General features: G+C 37.7%; 2 protein-coding genes across 9 annotated transcripts in view; one reads left to right on the forward strand and one right to left on the reverse strand.

Moving 5' to 3' along the window:
- Nucleotides 1-803, reverse strand: part of SPATA17 (spermatogenesis associated 17) — a 251,553-nt gene extending 250,750 nt beyond the window's left edge. For all 6 annotated transcript variants that reach the window (XM_070384497.1, XM_070384501.1, XM_070384499.1 and 3 more), the window contains exon 1: nt 688-803. In XM_070384497.1, coding sequence (XP_070240598.1) covers nt 688-755 — 68 coding nt within the window. In that variant the 5' untranslated portion in view covers nt 756-803. The remainder of the gene's footprint in view (nt 1-687) is intronic.
- A 255-nt stretch (nt 804-1,058) lies between these two features.
- GPATCH2 (G-patch domain containing 2) overlaps nt 1,059-24,301 on the forward strand; it is a 197,993-nt gene continuing 174,750 nt past the window's right edge. For all 3 annotated transcript variants that reach the window (XM_005910052.3, XM_070385510.1, XM_014483066.2), the window contains exons 1-5: nt 1,059-1,227; nt 14,055-14,774; nt 20,431-20,492; nt 23,517-23,699; nt 24,164-24,243. In XM_005910052.3, coding sequence (XP_005910114.1) covers nt 1,172-1,227; nt 14,055-14,774; nt 20,431-20,492; nt 23,517-23,699; nt 24,164-24,243 — 1,101 coding nt within the window. In that variant the 5' untranslated portion in view covers nt 1,059-1,171. The remainder of the gene's footprint in view (nt 1,228-14,054; nt 14,775-20,430; nt 20,493-23,516; nt 23,700-24,163; nt 24,244-24,301) is intronic.

Consider the following 24,301-nt stretch of genomic DNA (forward strand, 5'->3'; position numbering starts at 1 on the left):
TGTCTTCTTAGTATATTTTCTATTGGTCTGGTATGTCACTATATTCTACCAATGTCCTTTTCACTTTTTTGGAACTTCTCTTAGCTTAGAAAATGTCCTGAGGCATTGCTTCCAGAAGACCATTGTTCAAAGGAACCTTTTGTAGGATGTTTAGGTGTAGAGAGATGGATAGGGCCGCCAGTGTCTTCTTCAGCCCTCTTAACAAATTGGTATTGATTATCCTGTCAGAATAGTTTACATACTGCCACTCTGGGAAGACGAGTCATAGAACAGTTGAGTTCAGCGACATTCGTGACATAATGGAGGTAGATGGGGGACACTCCGAGCTCACCCAGCTAAGGAGACAGGGTGAGCCCAGTGAGGCCATCAAACTTTCCATAAGAGGACACAGGTTTCATCCCATTGTGGCGTGATGATGTCAAAGGAAAACACTTATCGTACAATTTTATTTCTACTGGAATTTTACTTAAATTATCTCCAGATGATAACCATGGCCCCCTGCATCGGGAATCCCCCTGTATGCTAACACTACTTTCAAAAATTCGTGATTCTGTTTGCAGACTACCAACGAGGAAGAGAAGTGAGGGGTACTCAATTACGCAATGAATTCACAGGACGTTCCTGCTGAGGAGTAACGGGATGGGGGTGAAGCCAGGCCTTTTCGCGCTCCCCTAACTGATACCCTACCTGTTCCTGTAGTAATATTGCTGTGCTATGCTCTTCGACCGGGCTTGCAGCCTGGCTAACGTGGCCATAGCCTCCGCCTGCCCGAGGCACCTCCGGAGTTACTCTCGGTCTCCTAGGCAACCGGGCTAAACCATTCCGCCGATCCCCGGGATTCAACTTTCGTTGACTTCACATTTTTTCCTCCAACACTCTTTCAGTGTCCGAAACACCAGAAAGAAAAACTAAGAAATTTTGCTAATTAAAGATTTCAAATTATTGACCCCTCTCCCTTCTATGAGGAAAAAAGAGGAGATTTTCAGAGAAAGAAGCAGTGGAGGTGGGGAGGGGAACTAATGGTTGCTCCGAGCTTCCGTTTTCCGCCTGCTGTCGGCTTCCGGAAGCTCAGCTCAAAATGCTGAACTGCTCCTGGGAAGTCGCTGGTGGTGCGGTAGTTGGAGTCTGTTCTCGGGCCTGAGCCTCGAGGCCAGGCTCTTGGGTGTCGTTAATGTTCGGGGCCGCCGGGCGCCAACCGATCGGAGCTCCAGCCGCCGGGAACAGCTGGTGAGGCTGGCCGCCCTGGGGATGGGCGATCCGGAAAGGGTGTGATGGCCGGGGCCCGCTGGACCTGGAATAGAAGGGGGAGGGAGTTGTGATGGATGATCTGAAGACCTTTAGGCCTTGCTCTCTTTTCGTTCCTGGGATGGACGCAGTTTAAGGAAGGCGTGGAAGTGTGTGCTAAAGATTTGCGAAGGAATACAGTCAATGCTTGCTGATTGCTTGTCTACTACGCCACAATAATGTAGGAGGAAAGCTTTCTGTACGCCCGGAGCAATTCATTTCTTCGTTGACTGTTGACAAGACGAGGATTACAGAAGAATCTATCTTACTATAGGCATTATTTCCTCATTTTCCTTTTTAAATTTGCAAGATTGTACCAGGTGTTTTCGAAGATCAGTTCCCAGAAATCTAGACTTCTGAAAGTTTAGAAGTGGAGGAGACTGCCTTCCTACCCCTCTTTTTTTGGAGTAGGCGTAACCTACCAGTTTCTGTCCCTTGAACGTGCCATTCTAGTTCAAATGAGATGTGCATTGGATGTCCCCTGAGAACTTAAAATGTCAGGGTTAAATTTAGGGTTCGACTGCAGTGTTATACCGCTAAACCACTTTAGAATAATAAACTGCTTTGACTTGGCAGAGTTCTTTCACAAATTGCTACGTTCTATCCTTATGAAGGCCCTGTGATAGGAGATTATCACAGGCACAGAATGGTTAAGGGACTTGTTCCGTGTTTCCATGCGGCCTTTAGCCCTAGAGCTGGAAGCTGGGTTTTGGATTTCTAGTTGAAAACTATTTCTACTCCTGTGTTTCTCACAAGACGTTTTCCTCCAAGTACACCCAAGACGAGCAGTGAAACAAAATTTCCACTGACGTTCTCAAACCATAAAGTTGAACAACACGTGAAATGCAGCTGAAATGTGTCAGTCCATTCCTAGATTCCGCAACAAATGAGAATCTGAGGGATTCTAGTAGTCAGTGATCTCCAAGAATTTCTTTTGCATCACCTATCATTGAAAAAAGAATATCTTGCTTAGAATGTTTTGAATGAGATCAGATCGTTCTGTAGTTAATTTTATAATGAATAGACTTGGTTATGCTCCTTTGAAATTTTTTTTTTAGTTGAAATATCGTTAACTTACAATATTGTATTAGTTTTAGCTGTTCAGCACTGTGATTCAATATTTTTACAGATTGTACTTCTTTAAACATTATTACAAAATAATGGAGATGGGGCAAATTAGGGGTATGAGATTGAGATACAAGCTACTATGTACACAATAGATAAGCAACAAGGATACAAGTTATAGCACAGGGAATTATAATCATTATCTTGGTTATGCTCCTTTTAAATACATTTTCCTGTGAGAATAATAAGGAGCACTTTTTTTTTTAAATGAGCATTTTAGTTTAATGGTAATTAGCATAAAATAAAACACATAATTCTTAAGTGCTTAGTATTTTTAGTTTTGGCAGTTGTATATACAGTGTAACCACAACACAAAGCAAGATACAGGACATTCCTATCATCCCAAGCAGGAGTCCCTCTCCAGATTACCTTTCTTAATGTTTCACCATTCAGCATCTTTTTAAGAGGGGGAGACAAAATGTGCCCTATAGATTGGTCTGCTCTTGCTGTAGTGATACTGGTTTGTAGGATAGATGACAATATAATGCAAAAATATGACTTTTTAAACTCCTCTTCCTCCTTCTATCCAAATCGTGGTCAGGTACCTCTTTGTAAGGGAAGATCCTTTGGAGTAGGAAATGGCAACCCACTCCAGTACTTTTGCCCGGAAAATTCCATGGATAGAGGAGCCTGGGGGGCTATAGTCCCAAGGTGTGTCACCAAGAGTCAAACATGACTGAACATACATACACACACACACACACACACACACACACACATATACATCCTTTTTGTAATATAGAGAAACTTCTTTCAGTTCTCTATTTTACTTGAGATGGAATACATCCTTTCTTATGGCATCAGAGTATAATATAGTGCCTAGCATGTTATTTGTGTTTTTGAATAAAATTCTTGAATTATCCCTGATTTGACAGAACGAGTGTTCCAGAAATTTGGATCCTGTATTTTCTAGTTTATCTGTGCAACTATCTTGTTACTCAGACTTTCTTAATGGAATTTTCTTTTTTATTCATTCATCAGACATTGACTGTACTATACATGTGTGTTTTATCCCAATGTCGACATCTCAGTGCCAGTCAGGATGCTACTTAGTTGGTGTAGTTAATTGGTACCAGCTTTTGCATATATATGTCATCTCAGGTATTGGGTTGCCAAGAAGTTTGGGCATTTTTCTACAGTGTTACGGAAAACCTGGACAAACTTTTTGGTCAACCCAATAAATCTTTTGAAATAGGTGCTGTTGTTCTTTGTATTTTAGAGATGGCAAGACAGGAGCAGATATTGTTTAAATATTAATAACTTAGCCAAGCATCATATTTGCAGTATGATTCTAGTATATCTGGGCTTCCCTTGTGGCTCAGCTGGTAAAGAATCCACCTACAATGCAGGAGACCTGGGTTTGATCCCTGGGTTAGGACGATCCCCTGGAGAAGGGACACTTCCAGTATATCTAAAAAAAAAAAATTCTTAGTTATTCTAGTATATTGCCTGTGCGTCTGAGTGAGATACCATATCACAAGGAATATGTAAACTGGAAAGGATACGCACAGGTTTGTTAACTAGGCCTGATGTAGTTAACTCCCACCTTGACTTCAACCTTTTCTCCAGTGTCTAGGTTAGTTTTTCAATTTTTAGGCACCACGTGGGTAAGTGTAGAGGATTTCTCTCTTAATCTTTTGTTGAAAAGTAGAACTGATATTTTATAAGTTAAAAGCCTAAGGAAGAAAAGCTTTATACAGTTAAAAAAATCCTATGATTATTGTGTGTGTGTCAGGAAATATGTTTTTTGTACAAGTTGTTCTTGTAAGTCTTGATAGTTCATATTTTTATAAAATCTTTATAGCTGGAAGTGTCTCTCTCCCCTTCCTGCCACCTCATACACATTTTTGAAAGTGGGGTCGAAGAGTGAAGTAAGTCAGAAAGAGAAAGACAGATGTTGTATATTAATGCACACATATGGAATCTAGAAGGATGGTACTGTAGATGAATGTGTTTGCAGGGCAGCAGTGGAGATGCAGACATAGAGAACAGACTGGACACAGCGGGGAAGGAGAGGGTGGGATGAATTGAGAGAACAGCATGGAAAATACATTACCGTATATAAAGTAGAGAGCTAGGGGGAAGTTGCTGTGTGACACAGGGAGCTCAACCCAGTGCTCCGTGATAGCCTAGAGGGGTGGGATGGAAAGGGAGATGGGAGTGTTTAGGAGGGAGGGGACATATACCTGTTGCTGATTCATGTTGTTTTATAGCCGAAATCACAATATCGTAAAGCAATTATCCTCCAATTAAAAAAAAAAGAAAGTAGGGTCTATCTGTTTCGGTACTTAAAATGTTAACCTGCCTTTTCAAAATTGATTTATTTAGTAAATAAATCACATTTAGAATTTGACATGCTGTTACTTTTTACTTTATTAATAATTTTTATTTAAAAGTCAACTTTTGAGTTTTTTGGAAAGATTTTAAAGTTTGAACTCACAGATTTTTAAAGTTAATTATTGATAATGGAACTATCAAATCATTATTGATGTATCAAGCTGTAGTATCTATTTGTTTCACATTATGTGTCTTTGCTTTAAAAATAGCCATTACAAATAAACTATATTGATTCTGGACCTTTTCTGCTATAATTTCATCTCTATTTGGTATTCTTATTTTCTTTAGGTCTGGAAAACTGCATAGTGAAAACTTTAGTTCTGGAAAACTACTTTTCAATAACTGCTTTTTTTTTAATCTGACCGTTTGTTTTAGAGTCAGTTTCATATTCTTAGGTTTGTCTGAATCAGTTTTCCATTTCAGTTTGAAATCTGAATTGTCCAAATTTTCAGTGAGGTCATATTTTTCCTTGTTATTTGCTCATTCATTTAGTCCTTGATTGATTTGTTCACCTAGTTGTTGTTGAGTTGCTCAGTCTTGTCCAACAATTTGCAACCACATGGACCGTAGCCTGCCAGACCCCTCTGTCCGTGTGATTTCCTAGGCAAGAATTCTGGAGTGGGTTGCCATTTCCTCCTCCAGGGGATCTTCCCAACCCAGGGATCAAACCCAGGTCTCCTGCATAGGCAGGCGGATTCTTTACTTAGACTTTTTTTTAAAACATCTATCTGTCAAGCATTATTTTAAGTACTTGTAATTAATATTCAGTGGTCTTCATTCTCATTCCTATTCTAGGAATTCAGAATATGTTATATATTCAAAAGTATTGAGCAGTCACCATGTATAACCAATGCATGAGACTCATTTCCCAAATATTAGAAGGTTGCATAAATGTGTTTATTATATGCTATGAATATTATTAACATATTATGAATTTTTTTTTAGACTTTAAATTATTTTGTTTTAGACTTTGACTTTCTTTCACTTAGGCAGTTTTTTATTCAATGGTTTACATCTCGAAAGTGAATACAGTGTAAGGAAAAAAGTTTGAGTAACTCCTGGTCATTAAATGAAGAAAAAGAATCAAAAGAATGATCTTCAAATTTAAATAATGAAGGAGCAGTCTTATTAAATCACTGTTTGGAAAGTTGAGTTAGAAAATCACTATGTGAAAATAGAATTCGATTTTTTTTTTTTCTGAAGCCTTCCATGTATGATTGGTTTTTTGTCTTGTTGGCAGTAGGGTAAGGAGGAAGGCAAGGTTTCTGAGGGTTCCCCTGTGACAGAAATGACAAAGTAGCAGCTGCCAGCAGTGCCTCCAGTTGAGAGCAAGTCAGTAGAACTTTTGCTCCCATCATGGGAAATGAGTTTTTCTGTTTGATGGCAAATATTGTGACTCTGTACTTAGAAGGATGATATCCTGTCTTTTCTTTTTTCTTTTCTTGTATCTGTATATTATTAGGATAGGAATAGGTCAAACACAGCATTACTTTTTTTTTTACTAAGAGTTGTTTTTTTTTTTTTAATCAAAAATCTTTAAGGAAGTGCATGGATTTCTTGAAATTCCATGCAAGATTTTTTTCAAGTGCCTATTATCTTCCCTCTTCCCATCATTCAGAGAGGTTCAAGAATTCAGAAAGGTTGACGGTCTTAGCTTTTATTATGATATACTCAGTGTTCATAGTATAGTTTGTATCTTAAAAGAACAGTGATTTGATTTTTTTCAGTAACAGTTTCCTCTTGTGTGTAGAGGTTGTTACAAGATGAAGTAACTGGTCTCACACTTAAGTACTCATTCTTATCCTCCAAGAATCCTTACAATGTACTCATTATACCCATTTTTATGATGAAGAAACAGAATCAAAAGATAAGTAATTTGTCCAAGGTCCTATAACTGATGAATGTAGTGTAATTTAGCTTCCAAATTCTTGCTTTGAGTGTTAAAGCTCATGTTCTTTACAGTTTCTTCCCAGCCTTTTTCTCCCTCTAGAGATTTCTATTCTATGTTTATTGTCCAGTGTCAATATAACATTATAATTAATTATTTGCATGTTTCAGAATAAGGTAGTTTCCTGCCACCCCATGCTACTCTTTGAAAAGAAAGAAAAGGTTACTTATGATTAATGGTTTTATACAGATAGGTCATGGAGAAGGAAACGGCAACCCACTCCAATGTTCTTGCATGGAAAATTCCATGGACAGAGGAGCCTAGTGGGCTACAGTCCATGGGTTCGCAAGTGTCGGACACAACTTAGCAACTAAACCACCACCACCACCACATATAGGTCAAGTAATTTCTAAGTTAGCCCAAGTGTTACCATTTAATGTTAGAATTACTCATAATTTCTTGTCCTAAAATACATAAATAGAGAAAATTGAAGATATATCTCTTCATAGGTTACTAGACTGAGATTAAGACTTATTTTAACAAATAATATTACCTTTAAGAAAGAAAATCTGTAAATCCCTGTAAGCAGCAGGAATCTTAGTCAAGCTTTAGATAATTCTTAGGAATCCTATTTTGTTAAATCAATTACAACATTTAGCCCTTGATATATGGACTTCCCAGGTGTCTCAGTGGTAAAGAATCTGCCAAGCGTAGACGCAAGTTCAATCCCTGGGTTGGGAAGATCCTCTGGAGAAAGGTATGGCTACCCACTCCAGTCCAGTATTCTTGCCTGGAAAATCCAATGGACAGAGAAGCCTGGCGGGATACAGTCCATGGGGTTGCACAGAGTTGCACACGACTGGGCGACTGACACATTCACTTGTGTTTTTTTTCCATGCTATATTTTTCTCTTCTGGGAATAGTAGTTATTGCTTAATACAAGCTTCAAAAAAGTAATAGCCATTGACAAAATAGTTAGTTGTTGGTTACTGAGGGGCATTTGTTTTCTGGGCTTTCTTGGTCTTCAACTCCTGCTATGCTTTCCTCTACATTATTGACGCCCTTTGAGGCCCTTTGTCCATTTGTCAACTTGTCAGTTCTTCAAGGGCATAGGAGAGGTAATTTAGAACTAGGGCAGCTTCCTCACTTTTCTACCTTGAACCAAAAACATTCGTAAAAACCCTTAAACTGAGTTGCAAGGTTTTCTACATTATCTGATCTTCCTCACTCCAGATCAGTGGTTCCCAAACTTCATGGCACCAAAGACTGGTTTTGTAGAGGACAGTTTTTCCATGGACTTGGGGAGGGAGGCCTAGGGGGGATTGTTTTGGAATGATTCAAGCACATCACATTTATTATGTTCTTTATTTCTAATTGAATGCTGCCACTGATCTGACTGGAGGTACCGGTCCATGCCCAGAGGTCGAGGACCTTGCTCTAAAACATATGTTTTTTTAGGAAGGCCTTTTTCTGAATTAATTAGAACTTCGTGTTAAAGGAAACCAGCAACAGCAACTGACTCATTTAGTGGATATTTAATGTTGCCTGGAGGTGGACAAACAAATAAACAAACTTGACCTTTGGCCAAATAGTCTTGTGTAAAACGGGCATATCAGATTCTGGATTGATTATATGTCTTAGATTGCTCAGCATAATCTAATATGACCTGAAAAAACAAAATGCTTATCAAGTCATTTCCTCTGATAAAGTCCAACTTTATATAAATAATGGGGCTGTAATTTTATTCTGTTCACTTGGACTAGCTTAAGAAAATGATTAGTGAGCCGTTCTCTTAGACATTATACTCAGTGCAAACTAAGCCCAAAAGATTTCATTTCCAGTGGGTCCCAAATGAAGAGGAATTGTTTTGTAAATGTGAATACACAACTTTCAAGTTAGCTAAGTGGTGATTCACTGGATTTTACTATAATTCAGCCTTTAAAACTATGGTTGCTTAATAAACAGATTTTTGTGCTGGAAAGTTCCATATTTCCAGTGTTTACCTCCATTAGGAAAGGACTTATTTAAGAAAATATATTTAGGATAGCATGTTTCAGGGCAGTGGTCTTTAATAACTGCCAAGGCAAAGGGAATAAAGGAGCTACTGATGATGTGAAGGTCTCTTATAATGACTTTATTTCTGTGAAGCTTGTTGATGCCAGTTTTACCTGAGAGATGTGAGTGAAGCAGCTTGACCAACTGTAATAGTACTGGCTCATTTACAGATACTTTGGTTGAGATTGACTTGCAAGACTGGTGAGTTGAAACTAAAGGAGAAAAGGTGATTTGAACACTGAATGTCACTTAAATTTGTTTTTTCCATTTATTTATAAGTTGTTGTTCTTTTTTATTTTTTTTCCTGAAAAGCTTTTTAAAGTAGTTTTAGTTGATTGGTATTTGAGCCACATGATGGAATATGTTAGATTCTTCTCATTAAAATATTTTTTAGTTTCTCCTGAGAAAATATAAGATCAGATAAGACTGGCACAATTTTAATAATGCTTTAAAGAAAGTTTGCTTTCATTTTTAGTAGTACTGTTGGTTATATTTTGTTAAATTATGTTAGAGCAGTACTAATGAATTAATTTAAATGAAATTAGTTGAATAGTATCAAAATTTTACTAGATTAAGTCTCATGTGCTAATCTTTTTCTAATGTTAGGACCATTACATTTTCTCTGCCAAAGTAAAGCACTGAATTGTCACTTCCAAAATAACCTGCATTTTTAGTTGGAGGTTATATTCATGCATTGAGTTAATTTCATGTTACTATTTAGAACCAGTCTTTCACCCATGATAAGGAAACAATTTCTTTAAAAAGTAAATTCCTCCAGAATCAGGTGATACTGAGTCTTCTTTTAGACAAAGAATCTTTATTGTATTACATGTTACACTGGCTTGTTGTTTGATGTTCAGTCGCTTAGTTGTGTCTGACTCTTTGCAACGCCATGGACTGCAGCCCACCAGGCTTCCCTGTCTTTCACCGTCTCCCAGAGCTTGCTCAAACTCAGGTTCATTGAGTCAGTGGTGCCAACGGACCTCTCTTTAAGAATTTTCCACAGTTTGTTGTGACACACACAGTCAAGAGCTTTGGCTTAGTCAGTAAAGAAGTAGTAGATGTTTTTCTGGAATTCTCTTGCCAGCCAGATGTTCAAGCTGGATTTAGAAAAGGCAGAGGAACCAGAGATCAAATTGCCAGCATCTGTTGGACCATAGAAAAAGCAAGAGAATTCCAGAAAAACATCTGCACTGGCTTACAGTGAGTTATTTTAAAGATGCAGTATTGTTTTCAAAGATAATAATCCTCAGACAACATTTCTTCCAAAGAAGTAATGTTAAAGGAAAAGAACAAAATACTCTTTGCAATAAAGGGAAAACAAAAAAGCAGTTATAAAAACGTATAGGTATTGGAAAAAAGATCCGTTTAGCTTATCAGCGTAGTTGGAATTTTAGCCCTTGTATTGACTTACTACTTGTTTCTCTGTGATGCGTATTTCTCTTCATCAAGTTCAGTGTTCTGAAACCCCAGTACTATACAGAACCTTTTTAAAGGAAAAAAGAAAAAAGTGTTAGTGCCTGGAAAATTCCATGGACAGAGGAGCCTGGTGGGCTGCCGTCTGTGGGGTCACACAGAGTTGGACATGACTGAAGTGACATAGCAGCAGCAGCAGCAGCCTTGCAGAGTTCAATTAATTGTGTGTCACAATTATTGTTGTTATTATTATTGTTATTGTTGTTATTCTGTCACTGAGTCAAGTCTGACTCTTTGTGAGCCAGTGAACTGCAGCACACCAGGCTTCCCTGTCATCCTCTACCTCCTGGAGTTTGCTCGAATTCGTGTCCATTGAGTCGGTGATGCTATCTAACTATCTCATCCTTTGCCACCCTCTTTTCCTTTTGCCTTCAATCTTTGTCAGCGTCAGAGTCTTTTCCAATGAGTTGGCTCTTTGCATCAGGTGGCCAAATATTTATTTGAATCACCATGTTTTTGAAAACTGTGTGTCTCTATAGACTTTTTGTTTTCTCATTCAGAATGTCAAAGGAGAGAGATACGGAAAATACAAACCCACATTAACTGGAAGACAATGTCCTGTTACTTAATTGCTTACAGAATGCATTTTAACTGAGGCATCATTGGTTCTTTGAATTCAACTCACTCTCCCCACCCTAATGCGCTAATTTAACTCTGTCATCCCCTTTTTGTGTTCAGGAGAATATAATGCTTAACTGTGAGTCATCAGCTTTATATAGATACATATTAAATCTGTCCCTATAATAAATAGTATCTCCTGCTACTAAATCAGTCATAAACAAAAATGCAAACTGTATGCTGGAGTTATGGAGGTATTCTTGGGTGTAGTTAGGGGAGCACTCAGGCTCTGGAACCAGATTGTCATAGTTTGAATCCTGCTTTTCCCACTTCCTACATGTGTCACTTTGGGCCAGCTGCCTTAAATCTCTGAGTATTTCATCTCCCACCTTATAGGGTTATTATGTGAGAATGAAATGAGGTCCAGTAAGTTGCCTACATATGAACAAGTTCGTTTCTGAGAGTGCATTCATAAGTCAAAGAGACTTAGCTTAGGTACCCAACTAACCCGATGGGCTGTATGGTACTGAACTGTAATAGATTTCCAGTGCTTTTCACACAAATAATACACAAAAAATAAAGAAAACTTTTTAAAATCTTACAGTACAGTGCCTTGAAAAGTGCAGTAGTACCAGCTACATCACCGCTGCTTTTACACTTGCTTCTGAACATCCTGTGCTTAAAACGAAGATACTATAAAATGCCATACAGTAATGTACACAAAAGCACAACTACTTGTAAAGGATGCATGCACATGACAACGTATGCCAGACATGTGAACTAACTCATGTGGTTAGCCAGCCACGTGAACATACATTTGCATCTTTGAAAGTTTGCAACTTGAAGGTTCATATGTAGGAGACATACTGTAATGCATATGAAACACTTAGAAATGGGTCTGGCTCATAATAAGTACTCAAGTTTTGGAAACCTTATATGTACCTCATATTGTAAGTGTTAAATCCAGTTGAATCACCTGTGTGTTCATTTTCAAGTTATTATTAAAAGGAAAAGACTGAGTTGAAAGTTGTTAAAGGGATCTTGTGAGGGCCTGAGATTATGGACTATGAAGACTGTGTGTATAGACCATAGATCAACACGCTATCTGGGCATCACTTGTTTTTATAAATAAAATTTTATTAGCACACAGCTATACCCATTCATTTCTGTATTCCTGATGATTGTTTTGGGCTTACCATGGAAAAAGTTGAGTAGTTGTGATGGAGACCTAATGGCCTGCAGAGCTAAAATATTTTCTACTGGGTCCTTTATGAAAATGTGTCTTGCTGTTCTTGTTGTTCAGTTGCTAAGTTGTTTCCAACTCTTCGCGACCCCGTGAACTACAGCACGCCAGGCTTCCCTGTCCACTGTCTTCTAGAGTTTGCTCAAATTCAAGTCCATTGAGTCAGTGATGCTATCTAACTGTCTCATCTTTTGCTGCCCTCTTCACCTTTTGCCTTCAGTCTTTCCCAGCATCAGGGTCTTTTCTAACAAGTCGGTTCTTCACATCAGGTGGCCAAAGTATTGGAGCTTCAGCTTCAGCATCAGTCCTTCCAATGAATATTCAGGACTGATTGCCTTTAGGATTGACTGGTTGGATCTCCTTGCTGTCCAAAGGACTCTCAAGAATTTTCTCCAACACCACAATTCAAAGCATCAATTCTTCAGTGTTCAGTTTTCTTTATAGTCCAACTCTCACATCCATATATGAGTACTGGGAAAACATAGGTTTGACTACATAGACCTTTGTTGGCAAGGTGATGTCTCTTGCTTTTTAATATGCTGTCTAGATTTGTCATAGCTTTCCTTCCAAGGAGCAAGCATCTTTTAATATCATGGCTGCAGTCACCATACACAGTGATTTTGGAGCCCAAGAAAATAAAATCTGTCACTGCTACTACTTTTTCCCTTTCTATTCACCATGAAGTTCTGGGACTGGATGCCATGATCTTAGTATTTTGAATGTTGAGTTTTAAGGCAAGTTTTTCACTCTCTTCTTTCACCTTCATCAAGAGACTCTTTAGTTCCTCTTCACTTTCTGCCGTTAGAGTGCTAGCATCTACATATCTGAGGTTGTTGATATTTGTCCCAAAGCGGAAAGTGGAAAATAAGCCACCCCTGCTATGGACTCCAGAAAGTCTATAAACGTCTGTAATGGAGAATATTTTGATCCTAGATGCTTCTAGAACTCAGTTTAAGAAATAATTGTGAATGATCTTCATAAGAAAGGTGCATATTTGAATTACCTCTAGTGTTTCAAAGATAAAATCATATATCTGCGTCCTGTGTCTTACCAACATACTTAGAATCTTTGAGAGTTGGGTTTGGAAAGAATTGATGTAATTTACAAGGGTTCCTAAAGAATACTGATGTTTATCCTTGCTGACTAGTGGATGATTTTCTCACATAGTTCAGTGTTTTGGTCTCTGTTTTTTTAAGCCCTAAGCAACTGCTTCAGATTGATTGTAAACAAATCATGGGCCATAAGAGACCAGTGAGGCTCCAGGTTAAACATGAACATAGTTTCTGCTTCACTGGCTTGTGAGATTAGCCCAGGGCTTCCCTAGTAGCTCAGCTGGTAAAGAATCTGCCTGTAATGCGGGAGACCTGGGTTCAATCCCTGGGTTGGGAATATCTCCTGGAGAAAGCAACAGCTATCCACTCCAGTATTCTAGTCTGGAGAATTCCATGGACTGTATAGTCCGTGGGGTCGCAAAATGCCAGACATGACTCAGCAACTTTCACTTCACTGCAAATATATGTCCTATGTTTGGTTAAATTTTTTTTTCACATGTATTACAAATCTTGAATGTACCTGCCTGCCTGCCTGTCTGTCTGCCTTGCATATCATGGCAGTGCCTGAGTAGAGCATGTGGTGAGTAGAGGATTGTATGTTTCCTTAGAAATTGGTGTGTGTGTGTGTATGTGTGTGTGGTGGGGCAGCAGGGGATCGAGAAAGTTCTCTCTACTCCTACATCTGCTCTAGAAAAACTGGCTCTAGGAAAAGGACAGCTGTAGACTAAAGTATGGAGATTTAAGGGGAAATAACTTTTCCATAATTGGACAATAAAAATATATTACTGAGCTCTTTCATTGTGGGTATTATGCTTACTCTATCTTGAAGTAATTCCTATGTTTAATAAAATAACTTATACAAGAAAAAGCTTAAAAATGAGTCAGAATATTTGGAACTGTATTTTCTTGAATAGAAAAACTAAGTAGCTTTTAAATATTTCTTTGTATTAACTATTAATTCTAGTCAGATTTAGTGTGAATTGTGGTTAACTCTGACTACTTAATTTTTTTTTTTCTCTCCTTAAAAAAAACGCAGGCATTTCAGTCGAACCATGGAAGAACTGGTTCATGATCTTGTCTCAGCCTTGGAGGAGAGCTCCGAGCAAGCTCGAGGTGGATTTGCTGAAACAGGAGACCATTCTCGAAGTATCTCTTGCCCTCTGAAACGCCAGGCCAGGAAGCGGAGGGGGAGAAAACGGAGGTCGTATAATGTGCATCACCCATGGGAGACCGGTCACTGCTTAAGTGAAGGCTCTGATTCTAGTTTAGAAGAACCAAGCAAGGATTATAGAGAGAACCACAATAATAATAAAAAGGATCACAGTGACTCTGACGACCAAATGTTAGTGGCAAAGCGCAGGCCGTCATCCAACTTGAATAATAATGTTCGAGGGAAAAGACCCCTCTGGCATGAGTCTGATTTTGCCATGGACAGCCTTGGGAACAGGACTCTGCGCAGGAGGCGGAAGGTCAAGCGCATGGCTGTGGACCTCCCGCCGGAGAACCCCAACAAGCGGACGATGACCCAGCCCCTGGAAGGCTGCAGAGATCAGGACATGGACAATGACAACAGAGCTTACCAATATCAAGAGTTTTCCAAGAACAAAGTCAAAAAAAGGAAATTGAAAATAGTTAGACAGGGACCAAAAATCCAAGATGAAGGAGTAGTTTTAGAAAGTGAGGAAATAAGCCAGACCAATAAGGACAAAATGGAATATGAAGAGCAAAAAGTCTCAGATGAACTCATGAGTGAAAGGTGACTTTTCTATTCTCTAAATATAAAAATATGTCTCCAGTGTTTGTGGTTGATTGTGTTTTAGATTTTAATTGATGCTATTTGAAAGTGATTATAAGTTATAATAACAGTAGTGATACTACTGTTTAACCACAGTTGTTTACTTATAATTTATGATGTTTCACACAAAGCAAAATTGCTTGTTTGATTTATACAGAGTCTTTTGATTGTGTCCTAATGACTTAATTTTCAGCTACAAAGAGACAAGGAAGTGGATTTTCAATGGGAAAGAACGCTTTTGAATAACAACGCATTTATAACTCTTAGCATTGCATTTATAATTATGTTTTTGTGTAATTATAGAGCTTTAGCCGTCGGTGCTTTTCAGTGTCATGATCCATTGGTGTGTTCTAATTTCTGAGAACCAAGCCTTGATACCACTTCACAGTGTGTGACTAGATATTTTAAGAAGTCTGTAGATTGCTAGGAATTCTGATCACTTATGAACTGTAAAACCCAATATATAGTCCAGAAACTCCTGACCTTGTTTTTACACAAATGGGAGAAGGAGCGATCTTCTGGCAATTAGTCTAATCAGTCCATTCTAGAAAGCAGGTCTATCACAATGAAGAGTTGTTAAGGACTGTTCTGACACCTTCAAAAGGTAAGTGATCACTTTTCTTTTACACAGAACTAATGTTACCTATAGGAATGAGAAAACAGTGACCCTGTTCATCCTTTTAAGTGTATCCTTAAAATCAAATGCAAAACTATGATCAAGAAAAAATATCCTTTAAAAATGGTCTGGAAAGAATATTTGATTTTTAGTTGGTAAGATTGGCATCATTTTAATCATGTGGAGTGTGAGCTATGGATCTCTCTCTATATATATGTAATTTTTTTCTCTCTTGTAAATGTGGTTACAGATACGAGTAGGACCTACTAAAAGTTTGTAGCATGTACCTTTTATTAAAGGTGGTTTGCTATTTATGTAATTTTTCTAAAAAACTAAAAATTACTTAAAATGTTTTAGGAAGATTGTGAAAACTTTTCTTACCTGCATTTCTTCCAAAAAAGTTGTCATTTTCTACTGGAATGAGAATTATTTGTATGCTAGTATCGGACCATTGTGGCTGAGGACCATCCAGCTTGACTTGAAAGTAATTATCTTGCTCAGTTGCTGGGAAAGAGGATGTGTGGCATTTGAGGTAAATCCTCAATTCTGGATTATTCCCAGGTTACCTGCTTTCTAGATTGATTGTGGAAGCCCCTCCTTTTATCGATGTGTGCCTTTTATTGACAGTATGCCCTGGACGAGAACTGAGATGAAACTCTTTTATTTATTTTCATTGTAAAGAGTGAGTATTAGGTTGTAATCAGGCTACCCAGCAGTCATCACTCTACGAGTTTCAAAAAAGGATGTTTTCACTCCTGAATAAATTTTTTTTTTTTTTCCTTGTATTTTAGACTTACTCATACAACTATTTCTTATGGTCACTTAAGAATTAGGTATATATTCCTTCTGTGGGAAGATTTATAGATAAGAATGGAAAGCTTTTCTCTGTGTGTGATTTAGGGCTTCCCTGGTGGCTCAGATGGTAAAGAATCTGCCTGCAGTGCCAGAAACTTGGGTTTGATATCGGTCAGAAAGATCCCCTGGAGAAGGAAATGGGCAACCTACTCTAGTATTCTTGCCTGGGAAATCTCATAAACAGAGGACCTGGTAGGCTACAGCCCTTGGGGTCACAAATGACTTAACACACATTTGAATAACTACTGTGTAATGTTCACTCATCCCAAGACAAACCTGATTCTCTCCAGCCTCATAATCTGGGATAGCCACACAAGCATATGGTGATAAAGAAACGTGCTAAGCAGAAGGTACTGGTGATTGGAAGCCTTGTTCAGATATTGGAGGATTTAAGGCAGATCATCCCAGGTAGACAGAATAGCTCATCCAGAGGCGTGGGCTGTGAGGCAAGTGTAATGTATGTGAGCAAGTATATGTAGTTCCTTATTACTGCAATTTGAAGTGGGAACAGAGGCTACAGCAATAAGTGTGCTTTGGAGGCCTGTGAGCTCTGGTAGTGTGAATTTCGTTATATAAGTAATGAAAAATCAGTGAGGAATTTTTAGCATAATTAGATTTACATTTGATCAGGATCCCTAATCTTGGCCACAGTGTCTTGTTTGGTTTTGGCTGACCTTCAGACCATCCTTGATGGTGATGTGCTCAGTCACTCAGTCGTGTCTGACTCTGCGAACCCATGGAATTAGCCCACCAGGCTCCTCTGTCCATGGGATTCTCCAGGCAAGAATACTGGAGTGGGTTGCCATGCCCTTCTCCATGGGACCTTCCCAACCCAGGAATCGAACCCAGGTCTCCCACATTGCGGTCAGATTCTTTACCATCTGAGCTACCAGGGAAAACCATGGTGATGATAGTAGAGGAATAAAACCGTGGGAGCAATTTTAAGAATTGGAATCAGTGAAGGTTGGCTGACTGTACTTTGGGGAAGATAAATGAGAAAGAGAACTCTCAGATGATGCCCAGGTTATCAAGAAGAGAAAATACAGGCAATGAGCAGACTGGGACAGGATTTTAGAGTTGGTGTACATGTATTAAATCAATAAGCATTCATAAGTCTGTTCTCTAAATACTGTGCTATAAAAGTCATACTAAAAAAAAGTGGGAAGAGGTAGCTTTGGGAAATGAGCCATAATGACTATCAGCTGTTGAAAGTGAAAAATGCCTTCTACACGGGTTCTTTTTCTGATTTGTTAAGCACACTAATAGCCACATGATGTGAGCACTACTAAATATCAGTTAGATGAGATGTAAATAAGAAAGCATGTTGTTGAGAACACGGGGAAAAACATCTCAAAGCAGGACAAGGATCGTTAAGGACTAATTTGCTGGTCTTAGGGAATTCCGATTTTCTTATATGTTTAAGAAGAGCTCCAGGCAGAGGAGAAAGAGACAGGGATACTGCTTGGAGAAAGAACATAAGGATCAGAGATGGAATGGAAAGAATTTAGGTGGGGGCCTATCCATGAAAAGCCTTGAAATCTACATTTAATCCAGTAAATGTGAGGCTGTAATTTAAGAATTTTAGTAGAATATTGTGTTTTACATAGACATGTACATACACGTACATGTATGTACCTGTGTGTTTTATAAACTTTCTTTAGACTAGGTCTGGATTTATGGAAAGGTTGCAAAGATAGTACAGAAAGTGTAGTCTGTATACCCTGTTCCCTCACATCCCACGCCCAGTTTCTCCTGTTGTTAGTATCATCCATTTACTTTGATATTAAAGCATTTGTCAGAACTAATGAGCCAATGTTGACACATTATCGAAAGTCAGTACTTTATTAGAATTTCTTTGGTTTTTATTTGCTGCCCTTTTTCTGCTCCGGGATCCTGTCCAGGATATTATAATATTAGTCAACCAGTTATGTTTTGAAAAGATGTGTCTCGCTATCTGTAGAATAGATTAGAGGGGCTAAATCTGAATTCAGAGAGATTGGAAAACCATTGTACAAAAAGAAAGGCATATAGGTTCACACACTCCTTTATCTGTAAATCTAAATTCTGAAAGCTGTGAAAAACTAATGAATTTGTGGCCAGACCTAACCTGACCTGTATTTAATGTGGATATTCCTTCATTTAATTGAAAAATATGTTAGTATATTTGATTACAAAGTGCTATCCCAGATCTGTTAGGCATTTTAGAATGAACCTTTCTAAAAGTGTAAAAAGTATGAATTTTGAATAATTTTGCCTCAAGGGTTTCAGAAAAAGAATTTAACCCAAGGTATGTACAATAAGGAGAAGGCAATGGCACCCCACTCCAGTACTCTTGCCTGGAAAATCCCATGGACGGAGGAGCCTGGTAGGCTGCAGTCCATGGGGTTGCTAGGAGTCGGACACGACTGAGTGACTTCACTTTCACTTTTCACTTTCATGCATTGGAGAAGGCAATGGCAACCCACTCCAGTGTTCTTGCCTGGAGAATCCCAGGGACAGGGGAGCCTGGTGGGCTGCCGTCTCTGGGGTCACACAGAGTCGGACACGACTGAAGTGACTTAGCAGCAGCAGCAGCATGTACAAGAAGGTCCTTTATAAGTGTTTGTGTTGATGGGGGAAGACAAGAAAGCACTACTCAGTCACAGAGGAAAAAAAAATCTATAGTAGCTTGAACAACTAAACAGCAGAAAGATAATGTTTCTGAAGTGTTTTTATTACTCTAATATCACTATGTATAGAAGAGCATACCTGATTGTAAACAAGAAAATAAGTATGGATGGGATGCTTTTAGAAAGTATTTGCTTCATTAACACATGTGCAATATAGTTGCATACATTCACTTAATTTGAAGAAAGTTAAAAAGGTACTAAATCAGAGGTCCTTAGAAGAATATGCCACCTAAATTCTTAACCTTTTTGTTCATATTTTTTTAAACAAAAACTGAAATATTTTATATTCAGAATTTAGAATTTCATTTGTAATTTTAATCCTGAACTCTCAATTGAAATATTTTAAAACAGATTAATATGATTTTTTTAACTAAGATTACAGAGTTCTTCCTGTTGATGAAAAAACATAATTTAAAAAGCACTTGGGGTGAATTCCTGATCAGTTAGAATTAAGAATTACAGTAAAAAGAGAGTACATGAGAATTTTTTTAAGAACATCACTCAATATTCTTTAAAGACCAGACCCCTTATCATCTGACCTTGTCCTTGTGATTTTTTTAAACTAACTAGATTCTCATATTGGAGAAGGCAATGGCAACCCACCCCAGTACTCTTGCTTGGAAAATCCCATGGATGGAGGAGCCTAGTGGGCTGCAGTCCATGGGGTCATGAAGAGTTGGACACGACTGAAGTGACTTAGCAGCAGCAGCAGCAGATTCTCATATAAGCATTGCTTCTAGTAAAACTAACAGTGACTGTTTAATTCATGTCAGTGGAATGTTTCCTATTGTTTTCATTTATATGTTAAGTTTGACTCTATCATACGCTCCAACTCTGTTGAAGTAATGAGAACCTGTTATTTTTTTAATCCTTCCTCCTTAATAATTGTCAGTATTCATTTTCTCTTCACAAAGACCTTAGCTTTGATTTAATGGATTGTTACCATTGTAAACTTCTTTCCTCCTTGCCAAGTAATAGAGTTGTTGGGAATTCCTAGGTAATGTCTTTCAGGAATATCTGCAAATGTGGTTATGAAAAATAATTCCATCCCAGGCCCTTGTATTTATTTCACGTGCTGAAGAAAGGCTGAGCTTGCTTTTGACTGAGACTTCCCCATTTTATTGAGCAGTGTTGTTCAGGGCTCAAAGCTGAATTGCGTGGAATAAGAAAGGAGCAGTAAGCATTTGATGAAAGCAGATAATAAAATGCATCAATTGTGTCAGCACCTCGTAGCAGTCACATCTGGCTTGCTGTCAGAGTCCCATTAGATTCCTGTGGTTTTATGTGCCAAAAATAATATGCTCTGTAGTTAATGGAACTGGGATGTTTGCAGTTTGATTAAAAAAAATCATCTTATTTTCTTGCAGATCTTTGTCAAGCTTAAGTTCCATCTCTGAGCTGCCATGTCTCTTTAAAATTTGATGACTGAGAGATCAATTGTTCTTTTGATCTGTTTTTTTCTTTTCCCTTATTTTAGTGATTCCAGCAGTCTCAGCAGCACTGATGCTGGTTTGTTTACCAATGATGAAGGAAGACAAGGTACTGAGATACTATTTTTTTCTTGCTTTGGGAAAAACGCCTTCATTTTAAAGTTGTGCTTATTACTAATTATTTCGTGAGTTGATGACTTCAATCTATTTACCTTCGTGCAATCCACACACTACTTAGTGGACTGGGATTTACTTCCTTTCCATGCTATGTCTTCATAACCTAAAGTAATTGATTATCTCCAAAAGCTAGTCTGGGGAGCTAATAATGTTAAGGAAGGATTATCTTCCTTGAGAAAGCTTTATATACCTCAGTCTTTTCAATTTTGTCTCTTAGCAAGTTCACAAGACCCTGGTTCTCATTCTCCACCTGATTCCATATGTATTTGATTATGTTTAAGCATTAATAAAAGTGGATTTGCAAGTCATTTTTCATTTTTATTCAGCTGTGACATTCATCCTATCCAGTTTGTAAGTAATTAGACCATTTTCATGAATTTAGTATTGTACACTGTTAAACAGTAGTCTTGCAACTTACATCTCTCCCATCTTTGAAATTTCCTGAAGCTTTTCATACTTCAACATGGCATTATTTTGAAACTCCCTGCTTTGGTTAGAAATTACGAAATCCTTAAAAAGGGAACAGGATACATACAAATACAAGCGTTTTCTTCCTTTCTGGAGATCTTTAGAGGAAAGCAGTAACACCTAAGGGGGGAAGAAAAACACAAAATTTATTTTTTTTAAGTCTAAATAGTTTAATGATGTTATGAAACAAAGAATAAAATAATAGATGCCCCATAGTTTTCTTTCTTAGTCTTTTCCTCCTCTTGGCAATACAGATTAAGTAAATTAAATTATTACTCCTTTCTGCTTACTTAAAAGCCATTTGTCCCCGGTAAGTAGATACATAACTGTTTTCAAGACCATAGACTTCGCAGAAACATGTTAGAACCTTAGGGCTGAGAGTAAGCATCACTACCTTAATATACATGAATTTTTGTTAAAATACCTATGTCTACTCGAAGTTATATTATAAACACTGGTTTTGGTAATGAAATGAAATGGGAAAACTTTTAAAAAAAGGACTCTGACAAGCCTCTCAGTCTTTGAGAAGCATTGAATGGCTTCGAATAATCTGCTAGAATTTATTGTGAGCCTCCTATGTTTCACATTACTAAGAGTGTTTTGTTTTGTTTTTACATTGAAGTTCTTATTTTATTCTGAAAACAACCCTACAAGGTCCCCTCCCCATTTCTTTGCTTTTAGACAATGAAACTCAGCCTACTACATTTGAAGTAATTTCCCCATTGTCACAAAACTGTGGAATTCTGTCTGGTCTCTCTGACTTTAGAATCCAAGTTCTTAATCTTTAGCTATTTGATTTCTTTATTAAGAATAAAGTGCATCACATCAAAACTAAGATAACCCCATTTTTCTATGATAATGTTGTCTAATTGGAATTAAGATCTAGGGTAGATGGTTTTAAGTGATTCCCCTTCATTTATTATGTTTTTACCTGATCTGTGAACTTTTAGTATAACTCTCAATGAAAGTACCAATGTATATGTGCTTTGGATTGTGCTTACTTTTTAAAAAATATTTTCTATGGAATCCTCAATTGAAATAAACAGGTGACTTTGATTTCCCAAGTTTTTTATATTTTTCATTCCTTCATAATTTGAAATACAGCATTTCCCATAAAATCACTTTCAATTAAAGTTTAAGGGCATTTTTATGTTTTAAAACATTTGTAGTAAGAGATTTTGGAAATCAGAAATGTTCTGTAAAGGGAAAAAGTTTACAGCAGTTATGATGACCCTCTTAGGATCTAGAATTAGTAGCTTTTCTAAGAATCATGAAGAAGACTAATGAATCTCAGATCTTATTCAAAATGCTATTTGTCTCTTATTTTTAAAACCATCTGCTTTCTCTTTTTTTCTTTTTTTGACTGTTTATACATCTTTTTATTATTTCTTAAAAAAAAAATCACAAAATACTGTCGATTGACACAGAGGGCATATTTTTCATGCTGAATTTTAAATTGATCATTACTCCATGATTGCACTCAAGGATGTTCCCCAAAGTCAGACTTCCTATGAATAGTGTTCTGTTTTAAAAGTACTTTGCTTGTAGTAGTTCAGTGTAGTTTCTCTGTGAACTCTGTGGTGTTGTCACTTTTCATTTAAAATCAACTTTTTCACAACTATTTCTTAATGAACTTAATCAGATTAATTTCATTTAGTCACATCTGTTCATGATTGTTTCCCCTTTTGCACTCCATACAAATCATGAAATTAAGCTAATTATATACCATTATCAGCTGCAAAGAACAGGTTCTACAATTTTATACTTTTTAATTCCTGGCAGGAGATTAAGGCTTGTTTTTCCTTAATATGGAAAGAGTAGTAACTTAAATGGATTTCCCTACAGTTTTTGCCAAAGAATTAACCAGTGTATTATTGTCTTCACATTTTTAAACTGGTTCTGAAACATAACGTTTTATGTTCTTGTTGATGGAAATTCTTATAATGTTAAAGAAATGTTTAAGTGAAATTGTCATACAGAATAAAAAGTCTTCTTTATAGATTATATCCAGATGAAATACAGGATCCTCAGTTAAATTTGAATTTTAGATGAGTAATTACTTTTCAGTATAAATATGCCCCATTTTGTATTTGGGCTTTTTTCCTGTGGCTCAGTGGTAAAGAATCTGCCAATCTGCCTGCCAGTCGAGACACAAGAGTCTGATTCCTGGGTCAGTAAGATCCCCTTGGAAGAAGGCCAGGTAACCCACTCCAGTATTCTTGCCTGGAGAATCCTATGGACAGAGGAGCTTGGCAGGCTACAGTCCACGGGGTACAAAGAGTCGGACACGACTGAGTGACTGAGCACATTTTATATTTGGACATATATTAAAAATTTATGCAACCACTATATATTTATAGTAAAAATGAGTCATTTATCTGAAATTCTGGTTTAGTTACTGTCTTTTATTTTTTAAATCTAAATCTGACAACTCTGTTTCTTGGGATGATAAAACTGAATCCTTGGGGGATTTCTTGTATTTGCACAGGTGATGATGAGCAGAGCGACTGGTTCTACGAAAAGGAATCAGGGGGAGCTTGTGGCATCACTGGAGTCATTCCATGGTGGGAAAAGGAAGATCCTACTGACCTAGACAAAAATTTACCTGATCCCGTCTTTGAAAGTATCCTAACGGGTTCTTTCCCCCTTATGTCACATCCGGGAAGAAGAGGTCAGTAGCACTGCCTGACTGGTGGAGAAGAGGGGATCTGTAGTCAGTTAGGAATAGTCATGACAGAGGAGATGCTAAGCAGAAGTGAAAGACTAGACACAAGATGCTGTGAAGAAACATGGTGACCAGTAATTCAGCTCCCATACTTCTTTGCTTTTATTAAGAAGGTTAACTTGCTTTCTTGCTAGGCCCGTGGTAAAAATGTTGAAATGATAGATAAATTGAGAGGAAGGAGAAGCCCTGGATAATACTCTGACAGTTAAGTAATTGATTGTCATGTGCCGGCTGCCTTAGAACCCTACTAAGCATTGCTTTGGATCTTTTAAGTGTGAATTTCACCTTTTCCTCTCTACTGTTCAATATATTTCTTCCTCCAACTGACTCTGATTTCTGAATTGATAGGATCTTATTCTCTGCTCCAATGATCATAGACTCTCCTTCAACTGAGAACTTTGATTTTCCAGGTTTCCAAGCCAGACTGAGTCGCCTTCATGGAATGCCTTCCAAGAATATTAAAAAATCGGGAGGGACCCCACCTTCAATGGTAGGCATGCTTTCTTGTTTATTTGTCATGTTTGGAAATGTATCCATTTCTGTGGAAT

This window comes from Bos mutus, chromosome 16 (assembly GCF_027580195.1).
Source record: "Bos mutus isolate GX-2022 chromosome 16, NWIPB_WYAK_1.1, whole genome shotgun sequence".
NCBI lineage: Eukaryota > Metazoa > Chordata > Mammalia > Artiodactyla > Bovidae > Bos > Bos mutus.